This window comes from Motacilla alba, chromosome 7 (assembly GCF_015832195.1).
Source record: "Motacilla alba alba isolate MOTALB_02 chromosome 7, Motacilla_alba_V1.0_pri, whole genome shotgun sequence".
In the NCBI taxonomy this organism is placed as follows: domain Eukaryota; kingdom Metazoa; phylum Chordata; class Aves; order Passeriformes; family Motacillidae; genus Motacilla; species Motacilla alba.
Genome location: NC_052022.1, coordinates 27,291,938 through 27,313,730, shown reverse-complemented (window position 1 = coordinate 27,313,730; position 21,793 = coordinate 27,291,938). Strand labels below are relative to the sequence as shown.

General features: G+C 40.6%; 2 protein-coding genes across 7 annotated transcripts; one reads left to right on the top strand and one right to left on the bottom strand.

Moving 5' to 3' along the window:
• Nucleotides 1-3,686: 3,686 nt before the first annotated feature.
• TYW5 (tRNA-yW synthesizing protein 5) lies at nucleotides 3,687-13,548 on the bottom strand. Of its 6 annotated transcripts, none has more exons than XR_005257516.1 (8): nucleotides 12,658-13,548; nucleotides 11,661-11,815; nucleotides 8,602-8,671; nucleotides 7,676-7,720; nucleotides 7,056-7,197; nucleotides 6,359-6,446; nucleotides 5,782-5,898; nucleotides 3,687-4,073 (listed from the first exon to the last, which is right to left on the bottom strand). XR_005257516.1 is itself a non-coding variant. In XM_038141849.1 (8 exons), exons 1-8 carry the CDS (start codon nucleotides 12,970-12,972, stop codon nucleotides 3,817-3,819), a joined length of 1,185 nt encoding a protein of 394 aa, XP_037997777.1. In that variant the 5' UTR covers nucleotides 12,973-13,536; the 3' UTR covers nucleotides 3,687-3,816. The 6 variants fall into 6 exon arrangements, 4 of the variants coding, with proteins under 4 accessions (XP_037997777.1, XP_037997776.1, XP_037997779.1 ...); XM_038141849.1 differs by having other exon boundaries at nucleotides 5,782-5,894; nucleotides 12,658-13,536; XM_038141848.1 differs by having other exon boundaries at nucleotides 7,060-7,197; nucleotides 12,658-13,530.
• Nucleotides 13,549-13,580: 32 nt separating this feature from the next.
• On the top strand, nucleotides 13,581-20,779 carry MAIP1 (matrix AAA peptidase interacting protein 1). The gene is made up of 5 exons (XM_038141853.1): nucleotides 13,581-13,928; nucleotides 15,937-16,008; nucleotides 17,795-17,921; nucleotides 18,919-19,069; nucleotides 20,362-20,779. The coding sequence occupies exons 1-5, from the start codon at nucleotides 13,617-13,619 to the stop codon at nucleotides 20,438-20,440; spliced, it is 741 nt and encodes a 246-aa protein (XP_037997781.1). The 5' UTR covers nucleotides 13,581-13,616; the 3' UTR covers nucleotides 20,441-20,779.
• Nucleotides 20,780-21,793: the final 1,014 nt, after the last annotated feature.

Here is a 21,793-nt window from a genome sequence, read left to right as displayed (position 1 = left end):
GCAACTGGTAATAAAAAAGGGAAATATAAATAATCTGGTTTTAATTCATGTGTATTAACACCTTATGTACTTGAAAAGGAACGGAGTACCATTACTTCAAGGTTCAGAATAAATTTTCTTTCTTTCAGTAGGTTCTCAAAAGAGCACTTTCAGTCATGATTGCTAGTTTCTTTTGATAAACTTGGCACTTCAGAGCTGAGTTGTTTCTAAAGAAAGCACTGCTGCAAGACATAAAAACCAGTCAAGAGACAGACCAGTGCTGACGGGCAGGACAAGGCTCTTCTCCCACACCAGAGTTTTCACTCTGAGCAACACTCCTACACCTGGGTGTCAGACAAAGCTGTTTCATCCCTTACAGAGCACGTGCTTAGCTCTTCTTTCCCATTCCCCATCATGAGAAATACATTAGGGTTTTGTGGTGGAAGTTTAAAGCAATTCATGTCCTGCTTGACAGCTGAAGTATCAATGTTTTCACAGCAGAAATTGTCCACTGCTATGATCTGTGTTATTACTGCAAGCAGCAGCTTCTGCGCATTCTTGTATGAACGTGGCAGCGCACGTGGAGCTGCGTGTTTGACATGGTTGAGCAGTTCTTTTAGTGGCTTCAATCTGCAACAAGGAACAGACCTGAACAGTGGGAAACAAAGTCATCTGCTCTTGTGCTCTCAGGAATCGCCACTTAGGAGAGATTGTTACTCCCACACACAGAGCTCAGAATCTATTCCCACTGTAGAGTCTGACTTAAAGTAAAATAGGAAATCTTAATGTACAGCTTTACTGCAAACTTGGGTAACTAAGAAAATGTAGAACTTCATCTGTCCTTCAAATAACACCAGAATTTTTGGTTATTCAGTGATATCAAATTAGAGAATCCCTTGTAAAAGCTGTCTCAGAATGTGTATCTTTGACACCTGGATAATTTGCAGGAAGATGTCAGGTTTGGGAAGATGCATTTTGGTGAGAGGAAGATAGAACCAAGGGTATACAGGAATTTCTCTGAAGTTGTAAAGTAATGTATATTGTGATCACATCATATGTAATATCACCTCTACTGTGGTAAAATCATTCTCATTTTAGTGAAGTCAATCTTGTGAAACCAACAGTGTGAATGAGACAAATAGTTTCATCCTGCATATTTTAAAAAAAAATTACAAATGTATTTCTGATCCTTTGTGATCAAGTAAAACCCTTTCTCATTACCTTGACACTTAACCTAGACCCTGTGTAGTAGTAGAGAGGAACATGTTCTAAGTACATCAAATTCTCAGCATGAACACAACTGGCAGATTTTTAATGATACGTCCAACTGTTTGACAAGAAAAATATTTTTACATCAATTTTTTCATTTGAATGTTTCCACAGCAAGCACATTTTAAAAAATGAAATCTGAAATAATTTGTCATCCTTTATATATATTTCATATGGCTAATAAACAATTCTTTCCAGGTGTTGACTTGCAATGAAGTTCCATTTTAAATGCCTCAGCCACAAAATTTTTAGAGTAATTGAAGGTTTGGGGTAGGCCAAGGTAAAACTTCTGATATCAGACATTGTCTTGATGTAACCGTCAACTCATCTTTCAGTCCTGGGCAGTCTGCATCACCCAATTCCTACAAATACACCAAAGTAGCTGCTTTAAATGCTTAAGATGGTCAGTGTTTATTTTTCTAATACATGTTAACACAACATCTGTTTTATCGTGGCAGGATCTCTAATAGACAAATGTCCAAAAAATGTCAGTGGCTCTATTCTTTGTGTGATTTCAGTCATGGATTTCTAGTGTGCCTATTTGTAATCTCTTACTATGTTATCTGAAAGTTATTCCCTTAATGCTTTCACCATTCATCACTTCATTGCCTGCTTCACACCATGTTGCACAGTGGTTACAAAGCACTAAGTAACTTTTTTTTTTTTTAACACAGTAATTTCCAGATTTTTACCACTAGTAAGATTGTACTCAAATTAAGAAAGACATTTTTAAATGCTTGTATTCTTCTTTTATAGCATTTCAGAACAACTGTTTTAGAGAAGTTATTAAATAACAAATGGAAGAAACTCTTTCAAAGTGAAATAAAGGCTTCATTTTAAAGTTGGCAGCATGAAGATAAAATTTACACTTGAGTGTTGAGGGAGCCTGAGAATACCAAGCTGACACCTCCCTTTTTTGAATGAAGACCCAAGGAATGGCAGGAGGCATCAGCACAGTAATTCTCTGTACCAATATCTTGAGAAGCTGCTGGCAGTTGAAGTGATGGCTGTGCAGGCACAATGCTGGAGCACATCTTTGTTGAGCCCTGCAGGCTCTCTGAACCTCTCAATTCAGTCCTAACACACAAAGAATATGCTCTGTTCACCTCTGCAATTCAGACTGGGCCCTTGCCATTACCAGTCCAACAAAGCCAAGAGGTTGCCCCAGCCTGATGGGCAGAGAGATTCTGTCTCAGCAGTATGCACAAGCAATCCTTGTTCCTTTCTGAACAAAAATTTTGGGAGACCTATTTGTGATCCCAAATTTAAATTCTACCCTCAGAACGTACAATGATGCCGGTCAGAATCGCTTGGCTGCTTCCATTCATGCTTATTCATTGAGGTGGCCGGGTGCCCATTCACATGGTACCAGACTATTTTCACTGTGTTGAACTGCCAAGAAGAACAGGTTTAGAAGAATAATCTGCACTGTGTTCAAGTTCCTGCTCTTCTGAAGAAAGCTTTTTTCCCAGCACTTTTTTAATACTACACATTTATTTTGTCAAAGAGCTTTTGACAAGTTACAATTCTCAAAAAACGTTGGTGGAAGTAACAGACTGACCTAAGTCAGATAAATGCTGCATTCCCCGAACAGCACAAGTAATAACATCAGAGGTGTTTCAAAGAGACAATGCCTAGCCTATCCTTTTTGTCAGATCCCCACCTTTATTTCACAGGGCTTTTGTAAGCACTACAATCTGCTGAAAAAGTAACCTTCTACAATGCCTAAACAAGAGGCTCCATCCCAAAAGGTGCTGTGCAAACCCCCTGTCATATGGTAACAAAACAGCACCAACAGGTTTTGTGTCTACTCCACAACTATGAACTCCCCTGCAGGTACTAGGACCGTATCTGAATGGATTTGTGGGCACATTAGTGCCAAGAGTTTCACAGCTGCAGGAACAGCAATGCTGTCTGCCTGCACTGGGGCAGTGACAAAGAAGATATTCCCCCTGGTTACTGAGCTAGGAAAAAGGTAAATCATTTACATTGCACTCAAGCTGCTGCACAATTCTAAGTGTAATCTGGCATGGTTAGTTTTTGCTTCTTTTCCCATACCTACTCTGTCTTACTACAACGGGGAGAAGAAACTCCCTACACTAAGTGCCAGGTTATCACTTAAAAAGAAACCATGACCATTACAGCTACCACCAAGGGCTTGCTTGGACCTCCTCAGAAACCACTATGGCTTTCCTAAAATTTAATGAGGCTGCATTCACAAATATGTGCAGTTACTTCTAAGCATACATGCTGTCAGCCACATACCAAAACTTTTGTTCAGAAAAATTTACGTAGAACATTCCAAAAAAGTACAGTTATAAGTGGAGGCACTGCAAATGTCTGTCTCGTTGTAGAAAAGAGACCATCTCCAGATCAAGCAGACTGTGACCTCTCTGCACATGAAAAACTAGAAAGAAAATCTACGAGAGGAACTTTTGTTAGAGATGAATGCTTATTGACAGTTTTTATTGGTCTCACAGAAAGTGTGTGTAAGTACAGGTGGACAGTTTCCATACTAACATACAATCTTCTATTTGCAAGGGACCTTGCTGTATTGCAGTGTGTTATTTATCCATAATCATTCCTGTAGGCCTTTTCTTGGATACGTAACACCATTCTCCGAGCATAAAAATCCCTGTATTCCTCAGGTAGTTCTTCAAGTGTTTTCAAGGCTCTGTCCAAGATCTGTATAGCTCTAGAGGCTGCCATGGGATCTTTATTTCCATAAGTGTCAGTCTTATCATAGGACTCAGCAGGCAGGTGCTTCCAAAAGACATTCAGTGCCACTCCAAATTCCTCAGAAATTACATTATGGAACCACAAAGCTGTAGAAAGAACAATGTCTAAAATAAAAATTACTGTCCAAAACTTCCATGTGACTCCAAGCAAGTGTCAGAATTGCCCAAACTAAATCTAACTGAGGGAAAGCCTCAACTACTCTATTTTTGTTTATTTATAAATATCCATATGAATGTATTGCATTGTACCAAATTTAAGAAATTTTTCAAGACATTTATGCTGATCCATAACTTCTCATAAAAGTAACAATTGCTGAAGCATAGAGGCACTCAAATGTAAGCAAAGGATAAGCATGTGTAGGGTGAAAGAAAGACACCTTCCCTTGCTCTCCTCCACTCTAAATGCAGGTATCTATTTTCACTTAGTCCCTAACCTTGCACATACTGTCCAGGCATTAGTGTAAACCACCAGCATCAGCCAGGTCACTCAGGCAAAGTTGCTAATCTTCTCATAATGAAGGCATGAGGTTTTTCAGCTGAATCATCATGACTGTGGTAAGGAAGCCAAGACATCTTTTTCACTTGAGTACATTTAAAGAATCAGTTTAATATGGTATATTTAGGATATTTGAATTTTAAGCTAAAAGTCTGAATGCTGTGTTTATTGCGTCTTATTTGCCTGTAGGTGCTGAAGACACAGAAAAGTTTATTCTGAGAAATCAACATGAAGTGTCTTTCAGGTTAGGAAGAGGGGCTGCTTCTACCTTCTTCATAATAACCACACACATTCCTCCGAAAACACCTTTTTTTTCAGTGATATGCACTGCAGGATGCTGACAAAGCACCATTCTCTGGACTCAAAAATCCCTATACTCCACAGTCAGTCTTAAAGTGAGCTGAGTGTGTCTCAAGTTTGACTCTGCTCACCCACTGGCAAAGACAAACAAGTATCTGGACTTCATAAACAGAAAACAGGGATGCTGACAGCAGCAGCAGTGTGACATAGAACTATCTAACTGTAACCAAAAGTTTATTTAGGAAGAAACAAAGGTAAGTTCCAAATTAAGTAACAAGTCAAAGGTTAAGAAACTATTATAAAATAACTTCCTAAAAACCTATTACCTTCTTGTTTACTGACCTGTTTATATTGCCCAGATAATGTAAAAGTGACAGGATAAGTCATATCTGCTGCAAGCTCACGATGAGTTAAAATAAAATCAGTAACAAGAAGGCGTAGTTCAATAGAAGTCATTCAAATGCCTTTCCCTGACTACCAGAATATGTCATGTCAGCCCAAGAAGCAGCTTTCTGCTTGTGAAGAAAATTATTAGGACTTGTGTTTCCATTCCCCAAAGACGATTAATTATCTTTAGAAGGTCCAATAACTCTACCATCCATAATTCTCATCAGACCATGTGTCTCATAGTGCTTAAGTGCCAGAGCTACAGAAGAACAGAAATGGTATTTCACTCAAATTCTGTCATGAAAAAAACTCAGGTCACTGAAGTAATTTCAGATTTCAGAAGGTAAGTTTATAGTATTAATCTATTAAGACACAAATTCAGGAGCATAGAATGTACACTTGAGGGAAAGCAAGATTTATGAATAGATATATTAATACTTTCTCAGGTTAATTGTACAGTTGGAAGAAGTAAATTAGTTTTGCCAACATCTTTCAATGCTCCTACTTATAACAGAGAAACTCTTTAGTAATCTCTTACTATCTCCAGAAATCAAAAATTAGAAACAAGACTGTTTAATACCATGCCATGGCCAGGAACTATTCACTACTTACCTGGAATAAATAACACATCTCCTGCTTCCAAAACACATTGATAGCGCTTGGCTTTCACAAAAAGGGGATATTTCTCCATGTCTGGGTTATCCACATCCAGCACCTCTGATTTACTACCTAGGAAAATTTCAGTGAATAAATATTCCCACTCCTCCAATAGTAACAAAGCATTATCATATTGCTGGAGTTTCTTGAATCTAATTTAGTACTGGTTTATTTCTCAAAACCAGGAAAACCTGATGGCACCCCTTATTTACTGAAGAGATGTTCTCCTGTTATCTGTCTTTGTTCTGTAACTGCAACCTTATTAACACTAAAATCCACTTTTCCTGACATCTAAAAAACTATTTTGAACCCAGACAGAACATTTTACTCCTTCAGTTAAGTGTTGAAAATAATGAGGCAAAGCTGCTGTTTTCCTTAGCTTTGACTAAAGCACACAGAATCAGAGTTAAAAGAACAATTGGCTTCATTTATACCAAGTCATCTGTTAGTGATTATTTTTCACAGTGCAACACTTGTGAGCTGAAAAGCTAAGATCACCAAACTCCAATCTAGATACCTGTGACATGCATACCTGATAAATATAAATATGGTGCATCTCGAGGACTGTACAAAACAACTCGTTTTCTCCCTGTGACTTGGATTAAGAAGTTGTCCATTACCTGAGATGAGCGTAATAATAGAGATGTCAGCCAGAAGTTGATTGAATAAATATACAGACTTCAACTGATCTAATTATTAGCTTAAAAAAGAGTATTAATAAAACCTTCACATGTTAAGAATTATCTTAAAAATAAATTTATTCAGAACTCACTGCACAGTGTTAGAAGACAACCTTATTTGGAATCTATTACATTGCAGCCAGAAACCACTACAATTACTGCACAGTTGGCAGAGTATTGTACAACTAGAATTTATCCTAATCTAGCAATTAGAGTGAAAAAAAAAAGGAAAGCTATGTTGAAGACAAAAATGTTTAGAGTTACTGTGTTTCAGATTTTCAACTGAAAATCAAAACAGTTTAAAAAAGGGTAACAGAATAAAACATCCTTTAATCTTACAAATTTGGTATTAGACATAAAGTCAGTTAAGGTATTACACCTAAGCAATGCAACATTTAAAACTCAGTATATCACTGAATGTGGTTCATTTTACTATTTCAAAATATATGAAGTTTGTTATTATTCTCTAATCTTTGACAGAAATTTGGACCTTATTCTCTCAACTCTGTAATGCCATCTGCAACATTTTATCCTAAGCCCATGTATTACCTACATCATAATGTGTCCATAACTGTAATCCAGCTGAGCTGATGCGGAAGACACTAGAGAAAAACTGTTCCTTCTCAAAATATTCTGGAATATGAACATCTTCTGCTAAAACAGGAAACTGCTTCCTGATATCTGCAATATCCTGAAATGGAAGGGGCATAACTCTTAGAGAACCACCTATGCACATTTAAATGGGGGAGGCACTTCACAATCATTTGCAATCATATGAAACGGGGTTAGAACTTCAGCACTGGCAAACACCTGTAATCAGCAATGCTTTTCAGCATTGACTTGCCAAATGCCATGGTTAAGAACAGCCAGAGAGCTGCTCCTAACCATGGCTGCTAGGAATCACACTGCAGGAGCAAGAGATCAGCATAAATCCTTTTATATTAGTTTACAACAAAAGCTAAAGAAAGGCAGTTTAGCAATGTACTCTCCAGTGACCAGCTCAGCTCCCCTGCAACAGCAACTATTTTAGACGCATTGAAGTACTCTGACCTAAATCCACTCAGATTCACAAAACACGTGACCCTAAGTAAGTTGTATGACAACAGACTTTAAAAATATTTCTAAACTGTAATTTTACAATATTAGAACTGAAATCTCCAGTAACTTACCTTCCTAACATCTTCACCCACTGATCGCAAATAGTACTTTTCATCCTGAAGAGAACACAAAAAGAGAATTGTTGGGGGTTTTTTAATAAGAATTACCAAAACACATAAACAGAAAGCTTATATTTTCTCATTTATCTAATGCAAGATTTCATTAAAATATGGTACAAAAAGAGGGCATCTATAAATTCAGCTACATTGTTATCCTGCCATTCACTGATCCCTGCAGCTCATCTTGAGAAAAGGGAAAAATAAATTAACTGAAAGAAGAAGAGTAAGGTGTGGGGAGACTGGTCAACTGCTTCAGCATTGCTGTTACTGAACAGACTCAAAGCAAATGCAGATTATAATTTAAGTTCTTCAGTATACTGATGCAGAAAACTATTTTTATTGGCTTCAAAATTTACAGCATTCTGTGCAGCATAAAAGGCAAAAAGCATGTCTACATTCAAAACGATTTCCTTCCTAATCACAGTTATCTGAAAAATCCCTAGCCTGAACACTGTTATGTAGAGATAACCACACATTTGCTACTCACAAATTATGTTACAATATATCTGGATTTGTATTTTGATAGTCATCAAATTCTAAAATATCTTCATGACATTTTCTTGCAAACACACACATGATATGGTTGTTATTCTAAAGCAAGGTTTGATTTCTAAATTTAACACTGGAATTTTTGCTCATGTAAGCAGTTTTTGTTAAGAGAAACAGGATGAAGGAAGTTAACCACACTGTACACGTACAAAAAAGCTTCTGAGAAGAATTACTTCTCACATTTTTTCCTTTGACATCAACCCACAAGAAAGTTAAATTAAAGATCAAGTTTTTTACTGAAGTAAGACTTTTAATTACAACTCATCACTTTTCTCTCCATATACCAGCAAAATAACCAACAGAAGAAACTGTAACACTAAGGAAATTACCTCAGTAAGAAAGTACTCCTTGTGCTTGACTTCAGCTGCTCTTCGTACAAATGCATCAAAAGGCAGAGTTCTGAAATGAATATTTGAATTTATACCATGAATCAGTGTAACAACACATGGTCTAAACTCTAGATTTAATAAGCACCCTTACCATATCAAGTGCAATGGAAGATGCAATAGGCTGCTCTCTTAATTTTTTTAATTAACATGATGAATAATCAATATTTGCAGCAGATGTTTGAAGAGTTCTCCCAAGACAGAAATCCTACAGAATTTCCTACAGAATTAGAAACTTCTCTGCTTTAGTGAATTGTTCCAGTATATACCCAAACAATCCTGTAGTAGCTGAGGCTGGAAGCACCTCTGGAGCTCCTCCAGTCCAAGCCCCGTGCCGAGAGCGGGATTCACTACAGCAGCTTGCACAGGACAGCATCCAGTTCGGTTCATGGATCTCCAAGGATGGAGTCTCCATAATCTCTCTAGGCAACCTGTTCCATTTCTTCCATTGTTTGACTAACCTCACTGTAAAACAGTGTGTGTCTGTGTGTGTTAAAGGGGTTAACAGAATTTCCTGTATTTCAGCTTGTGCCCATTGCCTCTTGTCCTGTCACCACGGACCACAGAGAACCTGGCTCCACCAACTGTTCATTCACTTTGTCAAGATCCCCTCTTGAGCTTAGCAGTTCTGAATGGTCTGAATCACAGAACAAAACATTTTTCACAATCTAATTAAGACTAAAACTGTGGCAATACTTGCTTAACTGTTTAAGTGTGTCATTTTTAGGCTTGTTTACTGTATACCTTTTCATAAATTTGCAGAAAAGCTCAGCATCAAGAAAACTCCAACAAGGAAGATGCACGTATTTGTATCTATGCATTTTCTGCTATGAATTTGTGCGGGAACACAGATAACTACCTTCATTTGTACATCTATAAAATTCACTTCAGTTATAGGATTAAAAAAAAAATATATATGCTTTTTCATCTCCTCAAAACACAGGCATGTTGATATTCAAATGTTTCCTTGCAGTTTTCCCTAAATTTACTAAACACAACTTCAGAAGATTCAAGAAGAGTCACTGGGCATTAGAGCTGGTCCCTCTGAAGTCAGCAAGAGTGTAACATATTTATCTACATAATGGGAGCTTTTCATGCAGATTACAGATTTTGGTATCAGTTAATAGCTGAATGGCAAACCAAGCACAATCAGCAACAGGACAGGTACTCATTATTATGAATTCAATGTTACATTCATGCAGCTCACCATCTCACACCAAGTGTCACTGGATAATGAACTATTGCGTGTAAACATCACATTTCAGAGCAACCACCAAGTACCCAGGGTTAAGAAGAAACCATTCTCAAGCAAAACTTTTTGTTGATCCTGTGATCTTTTTTACTAGAATGTGAACCTGCATATGACAGTACTTAAACCAATTCTACAAACATTTTAGGCTTGTCTGGAATAGGCAAATACAAACCCCACTGAAGTCAGTGGAAAACCAAACAAAACCCAGTGCTCTGACTTCAGCCAAACTGTTCTATTATGTCCACTTATGTTTGCTGTGGAAGAAAGTGAGAGCACAGCTCTACTACAGCTTAAACTGATGCATTCTGGTGCTACCACGGCTCTGCCCTAATCAACCCACCTCCCCCCTTACAGTAGCACTGGCACTCATCTGACCCCCCCGTGAACCTGCTTACAAAGCTAAAGCAGCAGAAAACCATTCAGATTTCTGCAGCACGTCACAACCTGGCTGGATGAGTTCCAGAACCAACACAAAAACAGGGGTAGGAGCATGCAGCTCACAACAGAACAGCAGTACTACTAATGTTCATCAGTTTAAACTAATGGAACTGCATGTTAAGTCCTCAGAGTTTCTATTCTTTTGTTTCTACTTACTGTCCCTTCAGATTAGAATGAAGGGCTTCTGTGGAAAAGGTCAAAGTTTCCTGAATTTCAAGTGAAGTATGTGAAAGTCCTGACACCTGCTATAATGAAACACCATCAGAGCATCAGAGACTCCACTTGGTTGTTGACAAACCTGCTAAAACTAAGACTCCAGAACAACTGTATGTGAACTCACAGCAAGAGATACTAAAAAAAACCCCAAAACAGAGCGGGGAGTATAAAGTATGGAGATAAGGCAAAGTTATTCAAGTACTCCCTCCTTTCAGAGATTCAAAAGTTCATTATGCAGCGAGCAGAATGTATCATTACTGTAATTTGTGTTTATCCTCTGAACAACAGGCTCCACTCAGAGACTTGTGGCTTGTTTACAGCATATGCTCCCACCTGCTTAGAAGTTGAACACACTGAACATCCTGTTCCCACCTGGGGAAACAAAGAACTGCTAAAATAAAAGCATTTGCCCTTGAAGGGCAACCCAATGACTGAGATTAGACGAACTCAGAAGAAATGTTCTGGCAGTTACATAAGAGAAGCTCCAGAGGAGATGAAGGTTTTTTGTGGCCCACATCAAGATTAAAGAGCTGGTGAAATGTGTGGTGTCCAGTGGTTTGAACATCCTGAAAGCTGCCCATGCTAACTTTGAAAGGAGCTTGGTTTTACCTAGTTACAGCCTTTCTGGAGTGGAATACCATGGCTGGCACACACACACCAGCATTCAAAGGGGATCAGACACACAGTGAGTCAGAAATTGTCACTATTCAGTAACACTGAGAATGCACCACATAACTGCAACAAAATACCAGGTCATCAACTGTAGATATCAAGGGTGTTTTGGTTTGCTTTTAACTAACATCTGCAAATGCCAGGCTCAAATTTCCTACAAGAATGCTCCAACAAAATACCTTTACAGCACTTCATAACATCATTCTTAAGGTGCTGTTTGGCCCCTCATTTCACCCTCATTGTATTTATTCAGGGTGTAGAATTAATAGAAGAGGGAGAAATCTGGGACAACCCCTTGATAAATAATGTAATGTTTTCACAAACTATCTTCCTATTCCCACCCTCAGCTCCAAACAGATGCACTGTATGTCTGTAAGTTACAAGCACATGCCTTTAAAATACAAGAGGCTTTGGAGTGAAGTACCTATACACAAAGTTCTTACTGAGGAAATCCATCTGTGGCACTGCAGAAACATGAATCTTTACTTCTTTAGATCCTTCAGCTTGGCTCAAGTAATCTACTGTCCATTTGGTGGTGCAAGTGCCCAGTTCCAATCCTGTCAGCACTACTGGCTTTCTCTAAGGAACAACAACAACAACAAAAAAAATCAGTGGTGAATGATCACAGCACCCAACAGAAAAAAAAACAGAATTAATTTTTCAAATTACATCCAAGCAAACAAGTCAGTTGAATGCCAGGACCTTGCCTACACAAGGTCACAACTAATCTGTTCACAAGCAATGTGAATCAAATGCTGAATGTTCAAGCAAAACACAGCAAATTATGGAATTGTTTCTATATTAACTACATGTTCTTTCCTAGTTGGGTAAGGAGGGATATGGAGAGGCAAAGACAATTATAGCCCACACTTTGTGCTGGGGTCATTTAGGAATCCAGCCAGACGAAGGAATAAATTTAATCTTTCTAGCCAAAGCTTAGGACAAAACATGTAAAAGCCCACAAAGTTAAGGTGCAGCCTGTGAGCTGTGGTGATGCTGTAATGTTCTCATGAGAGAAAGAAGCTCTTTCCACCTATATCAAGGTTCCTTGCTGCTCACAACCACTAACAGGTTTGATCGAGCGTGCACACAAAAAGTAGAAAGACACTTCTGCTTTTAATTGGGACCTCGGAGTGTGGGGGACAAGGGGCGGGGGGGATAAAACAAGAGATAACAAAGCAACAAACTTTGCTCACACTTTTTAACCACCTGCCAAACGCAGTGGACTCTTACAGAGATCACCTGTCGGAACTTGCCCGCAGCTCAGACAGGACCTGCCTGTAGAAGCTCCTTGCTCCTAAACTCCCATTCCCCTCAGTGGATCAGGGCACCTTTCCGGGAACGCACAGACCCAAACCCGGGGGTTGGCCTGCCCCAGCTGTGCCCGCTGAGGGGGGGTCCCCGGACACTTCCTGCCTTGCCTGCCCCGTGTCGCCGTGGAGCCCCAGCCGCTCCGGCGGGTCCCGGGCAGAGCGCCCCGTACCCGCGGGTAGATGTCCCGCAGGAAGCGCTCCCGCGTCACCCCGTCCAGCCGCTCCACGGCCACCGCCCGCTGCTCCCGCCGCTCCCGCTGCTCCCGCCGCTCCATGGCCCCGGGCACCGCGTCCGCATCGCCGCTTCCCCCGGAAAGAAGAGCCCGCGCAGAAACGTTCCTGCCTCGCCCTCTGGGCGAGGACCGGGAGCCCGCGGATCACGGAATTGTCAGGGTTGGAAGGGATCTCTGGAGAGTGTCGCATCCAGCCCCTGCCACGGCAGGGTCACCTGCAGCAGGTGACACGGGAACATGTCCAGGTGGGGTTTCAATGTCTCCAGAGACGGAGACTCCATGACTTCCCTGGGCAGCCTGTTCCAGTGCTCTGCCACCCTCAACGTAAGTTTTTTCTCAAGCTGAGGTGGAGCTTATTATCTTTTACTTCATGGCCTTTACTCTTCGTGCTGTCACTGAGCACCACTGAGAAGTGTCTGGCACCATCCTCCTGGCACCCGCCTTTGAGGCATTTCTGCGCATTCATGAGATCCCCTCACAGTCTCCTCCAGACTGAACAGGCCCAGCTCCCCCAGTCTCTCCTGATGAACAGAGATGCTCCAGGCCCTTCATCATCCTCGTGGCATCCGCTGGACTCTCCCCAGCAGCTCCTTGTCTCTCTTGTACTGAGAAGCCCAGAACTGGATACCGTACCCAGACGCGGCCCCGCCAGGCCCAGCAGAGGGGACGCCGCCCCTCTCCGGGGGTCACCGGGGCTCGGGTCCCCTGACCCGGCGCGGCCGGAGCCGCCGGCAGCTCGGACCGCTCGGCCTGCGCCGGAACCAGCGGCGGCCGCAGCCGTGTTTCCGGGGAGCGGGAGGTGCGGCGGACAGGGCGGGGCCGGGCCGGGCCGTCATGGCGCTGCGCTGCGCGGCTCCGGGCCGCGTCCGCTGGCTGGCGCGGGCGCTGGCGGGCTCTGCCCGGCTCCTGCCGCCGGCAGCAGCCGCACCGGGCCCGCCGAGCCCCGCCCGAACCCGTCCGCTCCAGCTCAGCTCTCGGTTCGCCAGCAGCGCCGGATCTGGGACCGACGGCCCTCAGCGGCGTGTTGTGGTAGTGAGGATCACCAGCCCCTTCGCCTGGCTCCGCACCCGCTTCTACTACCTGCTCATCCGCCTCTACTTCGACCACGAATTCAGCATCGAGGAGTTCACGCGGGGAGCCAAGCAGGTGAGCGGGCCTGGGGCCTCGGGGCGAGGAGAGCGGCCGGCCTGAGGGGAAACGTCCTGCTGCCTCCCCAGGGGCTGCCGATGCGCGCGGTCATTTTCGTGGAGTTATAACTGGAGTCCCGACCAGTTAGGTGGGAGAAGATTTCGGAAATAGTCACACATTCACAAAACAGGTGAGGTAGGAATGGGCCACAGTGGGTCATCTGCTCCATCCTCCCTGCTCCAGCAAGGTCGTCCTAGAGCACATGGCTCTGGATTGTGTCCAGGTCTAGAATATCTGCAGTGAGGGACACTCCACAACCTCTGGACAATTCAATATCTGCAGTGAGAGACACTCCACAACCTCTGGACAATCTGTTCCAGTCTGTGGTCACACTGACAGTAAAGAAGTCCTTCCTTGTGTTCAGGTGGAACTTCCTGTGCATCAGTTTCTGCCCATTGTCTCTTGTCCTGTTGCTTGGCACCACTGAGCAGAACCTGATCCATACTCATGGCACTTTCCCCCCTTTAAATATTTATACACATTGATGAGGTGCCTCTCAGCCATCTCTTCTTGAGGCTGAACAAGTCCCATAAGCTTTTCCTGTAGGAGAGATGCTCCAGTCCCCAGTCCTTGCTGCTGGACCCACTGCAGGAGCTCTGTGTCTGTGTTGTATGTTGAGTCCAACATGTCACCAAACACCACTTCATCAGCCAGTTTCTGGCATCAATGCCATGTCCAGTGTTTTCTTAAATGCTTCCAGAGATGATGACTCCACCACCTCCCTGGGCAGCTTATTTCAATGTTTGACAACCCTTTCCATGAAGAAATTCTTCCTGATGTCCAGCCTGATGTTATTATGTGTGGACATCATAGCACGAATCTGCTCCTGTGTGTAAACTGCATGGAGTTCCCTCCTGCTGGCTCCAAGCACCACACTTCAAGGCAAATGATATCAGCAGAGCTGTACTTTCTTCAGGAATTTCTTGTTTTCCCGGATTCCACAATTAAAATGAAGTGGTTAAGCCATCCCTCAAAGTAGCATGAAGGAAGGTGCTTCCAAATGTTATAGAGACTTTAAGGAGAAGTGTGTCTCTTCTTAGCAGGTTTTCCTGAAATGATCAAGCTTAGACAGGCACAGAGCTGGTGTGTGTATATTTATTTCTCCAAATTTATGAGCTCTCTAAGCTTTGCCAACAGAATGTGTCAGAGAGGTAAGTATCTCAGAGCTAGTCATATGAAAATTACAGAGTTATCTCTTGGGAAACTTTCTATTATTATGTTTAATTTTAACAAAAAAAGCAACTCAACACACTGGGGAGAGAATGTTGAAGTGATTAGGATCAATTCAAGAGAGGAAAAAACCCACAACAAATAATTTGACACATTGTGGAACCACCTGTTTTACCTTGGCCTGTTTTTTTGAGGTTTTGTTTTGGTGTCTGTTTTTACTCGGTGTAGAGTCCTAAATACACTGTCCTTCACAAGTGCACTGCTTGAATATGTAGAGGCATAATTGTATGTAAATATGCCTGCAAAATTGAGGGGAGAAAGGAGAGCTGAGCTTCCTGAAGTTTAGAGACTAAACCAGATTTCTAAAGAAAATTTGTAAATTGCAGTATCAGTTTCAACTGAAATGAGAAGATGAGTTGGAAAAGAGGGCAGGGGAACAAAATATCTACAGGGAAAGGCATAGACTGTTTGAATTACCAAAATGAGTGAAAGCAACATGCAAAATACTGCAAAGCTTTTTTTTTTTTTTTTTGTAAACGATGAATTCACCTATTGGAAGCTTTGGTGTTTTAAATAAGAAATCAAAAAGAATTCATATGTTTTTATCAATTCATGAAATCACTCTTGTAATGCTGGAGGGATTACATTTCAATGGTGATATCCTCTACAACTATTGAAATCTTAAATCGTGGAATATTTGGCTAGCTTATCATATACTTACGGATTTGTCTGAAAAATAAGCCAACCTAGAGTTACTTGTTCATGTTTGGGTTTTGTTTCTGTTTTATTTTGGTAGGCCTTTTCTGTTGTTTCAAAGCTGCTGTCTCAGCGTAAACTTGACCTGCTGGAAGAACTTGTGTCAGCAGAGGTAAATGCTTTCCATCTCATATTCGAGCAGTTGCTTGTCTGTTACAAAGTGACATGGATGCATTCAGCCTGTCATTGTCTGCAAGTTGCCAGTTTGGTTTAATTTGGGAAAAAAAGCGTAATGTGACATAGGGTGGGCAATTTTTTGTCCTACAGCTTTTTATGTTTATTTCAAGGCATCAAACTTAATTTGAAGTATTGTATTTAAAACCAAATAAAATACATTTTAGCTGTTGAGCATAAGGACCAAATGCCAGAAAGATTGCTGGTATAGCAGGAAGGATGGAAAGGCAGCGGGCTCTGGATGGCAGGTGGAATTGTGTGCCTCTAGGTGTAGGCAGGCAGCTGAAGCTGACTCAGTCTGTGCACCAGAATTCATGTGAAGAAAGAAACTGGTTTAAGCTCATCCCTGCTGCACTGATACATTCCTGATACCCCCATGAGATCATACAGCTGATTACTGGTTTTGGCTGGAAGGCCTCAGTCTTGTGTCATGGTCTCAGGGACGTGACTGACCTGCTTAAACATCAGTGCTGTGTTTTCTGTGTTTTTATGAATTTTTAATTGCTGAAGTTGTCTTGGCCTTCCCAGGGCATGGAGGTAACAGATGCATCAGGGTCAAGTGGAGGAGACACTCCAGGTCTCTGTATGCCTTGTTACAGGATGTCAGCGTGGCCTGTCCTATTGCCACCCATGCCTTTGCAGCAGAAACTCTGGTGCTGTTCTAGTGCATCCCCTCTGAACAGTCTTGCCTCCTCTCTCTGAACAGAGATAGCAATAAAACGTGAGTTTGTTTCTTGCAGTTGTTCTGAAAGGGCATCTCCTCTGCTTCCTCTTGAAAGAACTTGCTCTGGTCCCTGCGAATTTTTTAGGTTTACATTGATGCAGAGATTTCATGTAAGCCAAGGATGTAGTAGATGAGGCTGGGATCCCAGGCTACTTTGTCATTTCTTTGGCCAGTGAATTTGTACCTGCAAAATGTACTAGAAACCAATGTCTCCTTGTGAAGATTGCCTCTTGCTTCCATGTAACCTCTGCATTTGTTTGTTATTCAAAAATGGTAGATCAAGTTAGGGTAAAAAATGAGTGTTAGTTAAAAATAAGTTCTGTAGTTTCATCCTTTCTTGTGACTTGACTTTCTCATGTGGTGTTTAAGGTGCTACCTCTGTGCAGTTTTAGCACCCCACCATTTTCTACTTAACACAGCTGTGTGGATCATAGGACACTTAGATAATATGGATGTGAGTGTCATAAGGACAGTAATTACCAGGGGAACAATTTTCAGTCAGTTCTGACTTGCAAGTGTTGAAACTTTCTCTAAATGGAGTGTAGATCACAAAATGGCAAAGATAAACTCCTTGGTAAGGAAACTGATTTCCAAAGAAATTTGTGAGAGATAGCTAAAAGATACTGAATCAAAAGCTTAGGAACCTGCACACAGCGAGAATTCAGCGGTGAGAAGGCAGAGTGTGATTGTGGGAGCAAGCTTCACTGGGCTCTTCTGGGCTGACGTGGCTTGTGTTGCTGCTGCTGTTTTGACAGTACCTTTTCTAAACATTTTTTAAGATGCTTGGTTTTCATTTGTTTTGAGCAGTAAATGGAGCTTCTTCAATGCTGCTGAATTAGGGTTCAGGAATGCCCAAACTTCCCAGTGCTTTTTCACTTTAGCTGTTACATGTGTTACACAAATGTTTTAGCAATACAGCTCATTTTATTAACTGCAGTAGAAATAGATTGTTACTTAAATTTCCTAATGAAAAACTAAGTGCCAGTTTTTCTGAATTTAGGTACTTCAGGTGCTGAAGGAAAAGATTTCTTTGCTCCCTGACAGCCACAGGGATGCTTTAGCAGCTGACATTGATGCAATCATGTACACAACAGAAGGAGATGTTCGCATTTACTATGATGATGATGGTATGTTTAGAATCCTAAAACATTTCAGCAGTGAGCAGTCTTATTTCCTGGTTTTGCTACTAAACAGACATTTTCCATGCAGATGTGGTTTTGAGTACTGTTTCTCATCCCTTGTTTCTCAGTTCCATATAAAATTTCTTGATTTCCTTTTTAATCAGAGACAGAGATTATTGTTAATACATCATGGTACTGTTTTGACTTCTGTTTGGGTTTTGCTTATTCCCCTTCTTTTGTACAGAATTTTATATTATTACTCCTCAGTAATGTGAAACAATTATTCAAAAACAATTATTCTAATGTATGCTGAAAGCTGTTTGCTTCAATGATGAAAATGCATCCTGCATTGCATCCTGCAAGAAGACTAGTGATGACTGGATAATGAAGTAAATTTTGCTGGTTTAGTCTTTCTGTCATGAAATACGCTTTGTTCTAGGACTCCTTGATTGGTTTGGGGTTTTTTTTAAGCTAGTGCTGAGCTCAGACAAGTTTTTCTTTTGGTTGGATACCAGCATTGTGTGCTCTGTTCACTATCAGACACCGTGGAGATCATATGTGGATGTAACCCTGGGTCTTCAGTTGAACACTTCAAGTTGTCAGACCCAGTAAGCATTTTTCTTGGTTTGGGAAATAGGAATTTCTTTTTCCCCTCTTAGATTGCTCCCATGTTTGAACTACTCTGCATACATTTGTTGCATCAGTAGTTAGCTTTGGAATTTGTGGGAACCAAATTTTTTTAATACGGTTTCATCATATACACTGCCACACCACACTTATGATAAAATACATATTTTTTTACAGAATGTATTTTTATTACTTCTAAGCAGCATGAGTATGGCATAAAATAGCTTTATCACTCGTTATTCTATCCTGTATTCTTTATGGCTTAAGTCAGCTGTCCTTCCAGAGTCTCACTAGAATATATGCTAGGTAGCAAATAGGAGCATTTGGCTGGTGAGAAGCATGAGATTTAACTTAAGTTTTGATTTATTTCCAACAGGAAGAAAGTTTGTTAGCATCCTGATGTGCTTCTGGTATCTGAATGGTGCTAATCTACCTGACGAAGTACCGGGTGAAGCCAAAGTCTTCCAGATTGTGTTTGGAGATGAAAACAAAAAAGAAAAGAAACATCTTTTAACAGCTAACTATGAGTAAGCTTGCTTGTCCCTTTCTTTTCTCGTGTCCATGAGGTACCTGTGGGGTAGGCAGTTCTGCAAGCACTCCCACTGTGCCATGGAGAACTCAGTGGTTTTAATTTACTTCGATTCTAATCTAAGTTAATTCTCATCTAGCTTTTCAGTTTTGGTTTTAGGGCCAAGTTTTTTTAATACCTCTAATGTCATTATGTTATTTCCTTGCTTCCGAGTTGGTATTAATGAGAACTCTTCCTCTGTAAGGAAGAGTGGTATTTGGAGCACTGACTGAGGTTTCTGATCCTCAAAGTACACATTAGGAAGATGGATTTTCATAGGAATGCTTATAAATAATGTCTGTGTTGGTGTACTGATGTCAGAACAGTGCAGAAAATATCTACACAGTTGGCAAAATGTATTGAAAATACGAGTCTCAGAAGCTGGGAGAAGTGAGGATTTTTGTGTGATAAATGCAGTATGATCAAGGATTTCTACGCCCACGTCTGAAATTGAAAATATGGAGTCTAGGTGATGAGGAGCTCTGAAACAAAGGTAACACTCATGAGGAGACCAGTGCTTTTTGCCTGGATAGATTGTTGTGGATCCATCCCTTAGCTGAGTGCAGCATCTTCCTTAAGAGTTGGAGGTTTCTGAGGTTCCATTAACCTTGAGGGCCTTCCCTTTAAGCCTAAATATCTTCCCAATCCCACTTTGCAGGAGTGGATTTGCACAAGATTGCAAAGCAGTGATATTATACTGCTCTTGTCCATGACAAGCAGATTATTTGAGAACATGAGAATTCAGCTTGAAGCTCGGACTTGTCTTTAGATAGAGGAGACTCAGTACTTCTGTTAACTCAATCTTTGTTGTAGTTCTGAAAATATATTACCTTTTAAACTACACTTCAGGAAAGAGGAAAATTTTCAAGTAAAATATGGAGCACATGATTTCCCTTCACTTACCATCCCATTAAATGAAACCCTTTATTTACAGATCAAGATCTTCTATAAAGCTTTATTCATAGTCCTGCTGTGAAAGCTGAGTGTTGTCTTGATATCAGGGTCTTTACAGTTGCTGCTTGATCCTGTCTGTGGGATCTGAACCAAAATACTCTGAAGTCAGTGCATTCTGTTTCTTACTATGGAAATAATTTTTATCTTCATTTTGGGGCATAAGCATTAAAGTTTAAGAAGCTTTTACAGCAATAAGTTTGAAGTAAAATATTTCTTCGTGATGCCTTGTCATATTAGTAGCTCCTTAAGGTCATGTAAATCTTAACAACTCTTCCCTTATTATCTTTCCCTTTTCAGGTTCCAAAGGGAGTTTACAGAAGGAGCAAAACCAGACTGGACTATTACACGGATTGAACATCCAAGGCTATTAGAATAAATGCCTTCTTACAGCCTTTTTATGTACCACTGTAATTGTTTTGATGTTACAAATACCAGGCTTTTTTGGGTATTTTTCCCTTCCCGCCCCTTCCTCCAAAAGAGGGATGAATTTTCTATGTATGATTTCCAAAAATTCTTTCTGAAGCTTGCACTGTGCTGCAGTGTTACAGGAAAGCCTTTTCCCTGGAACGGGCTGGTAGAAAGTTAATTGGTTCCAGTGCTCATCCAAGGCATTTAGACAGCACGGTTTCATTCAGGCAGGTGTAATGGATATCTCAATTTCTTACATTCTGACAAGAAATGGTACTATTTGAAAATAAACAATACTTAAATGACCGATGGCCTTTCTGAGTTACTTTCTTGTGTTTCTTTTTTTCCCTAGGGACTGTACAATATATAACTGAATAATATGCAAGATGAAATAGAGGTAGATGGACTTCTTAGCTTGTCTAGCCTCAGCAGTTCATTTTGAGGTAATCTTGCTTTTGAATATATTTGAGGTTAAGAAAGTTAGAGCCGCTATTAGGACTTGCTACAGGATTGGAGAAAGAAAAAGCTTTTAGCATTGCACTGGGAAAATGGATCAAACAGATATATATGTTGTGGAAAATTAAAAAAAAAAAATTCCTTTAAATTCAGTAATATATAGGCAATTCTAAATTTAGAGAATTATGGAAGAAAAATCGGTTGAAACATGAATTTAAAGGAGACCTGAAAGTGAAGGTAAATTAAGTCCTCTGTTTGAAATGTGTGTTAAAGTAATTACCAAATCCTTACAATTAGATGTTGCAACTAAACAATTTCCTAGTTTCACTTCATCTCTGGTTTCTTGAACATGAGAATCCTGGTGTAAGTAGCTGGAGCCTTTTCTATGCAGAGCAACAGATCATAACAGATTTCTTCTTCTCCTATATCATCCAATATAAAGCTAACTTTCTACCAAGACACGTTGTAGACATTCGTGCAGTGTTTTGAAAATGGTAAGTGTAATTACTGTGATTCATAGTAATTGTAATTGAAGGTATAAATTAAATTTTCCATAGTTCAGCTCTTTTGATCCAGTGATTTAATGAGAGGAACATCTAAAGCTTATCAACTAGTTGATAACACACTTTTGCTGCAAAAGATGTGATTGGAAATTTACATGCACCATTTTATTCTTTTGAAGTTGTTTGTGTCTTGTGGGTTGGAGCCAAAGGGGGCAGCAGTTTGAGGTTTGGGGTTTTTTCCCCGCTCCTGATCTTCAGTTCAAAACTTATCCTGGAGACTGCAAATCTGCAACAGACACAGAACTACCCATGGATTTATTGCACCATAAATAAATCAGTAAGGCATATAAATTACTAAGCTT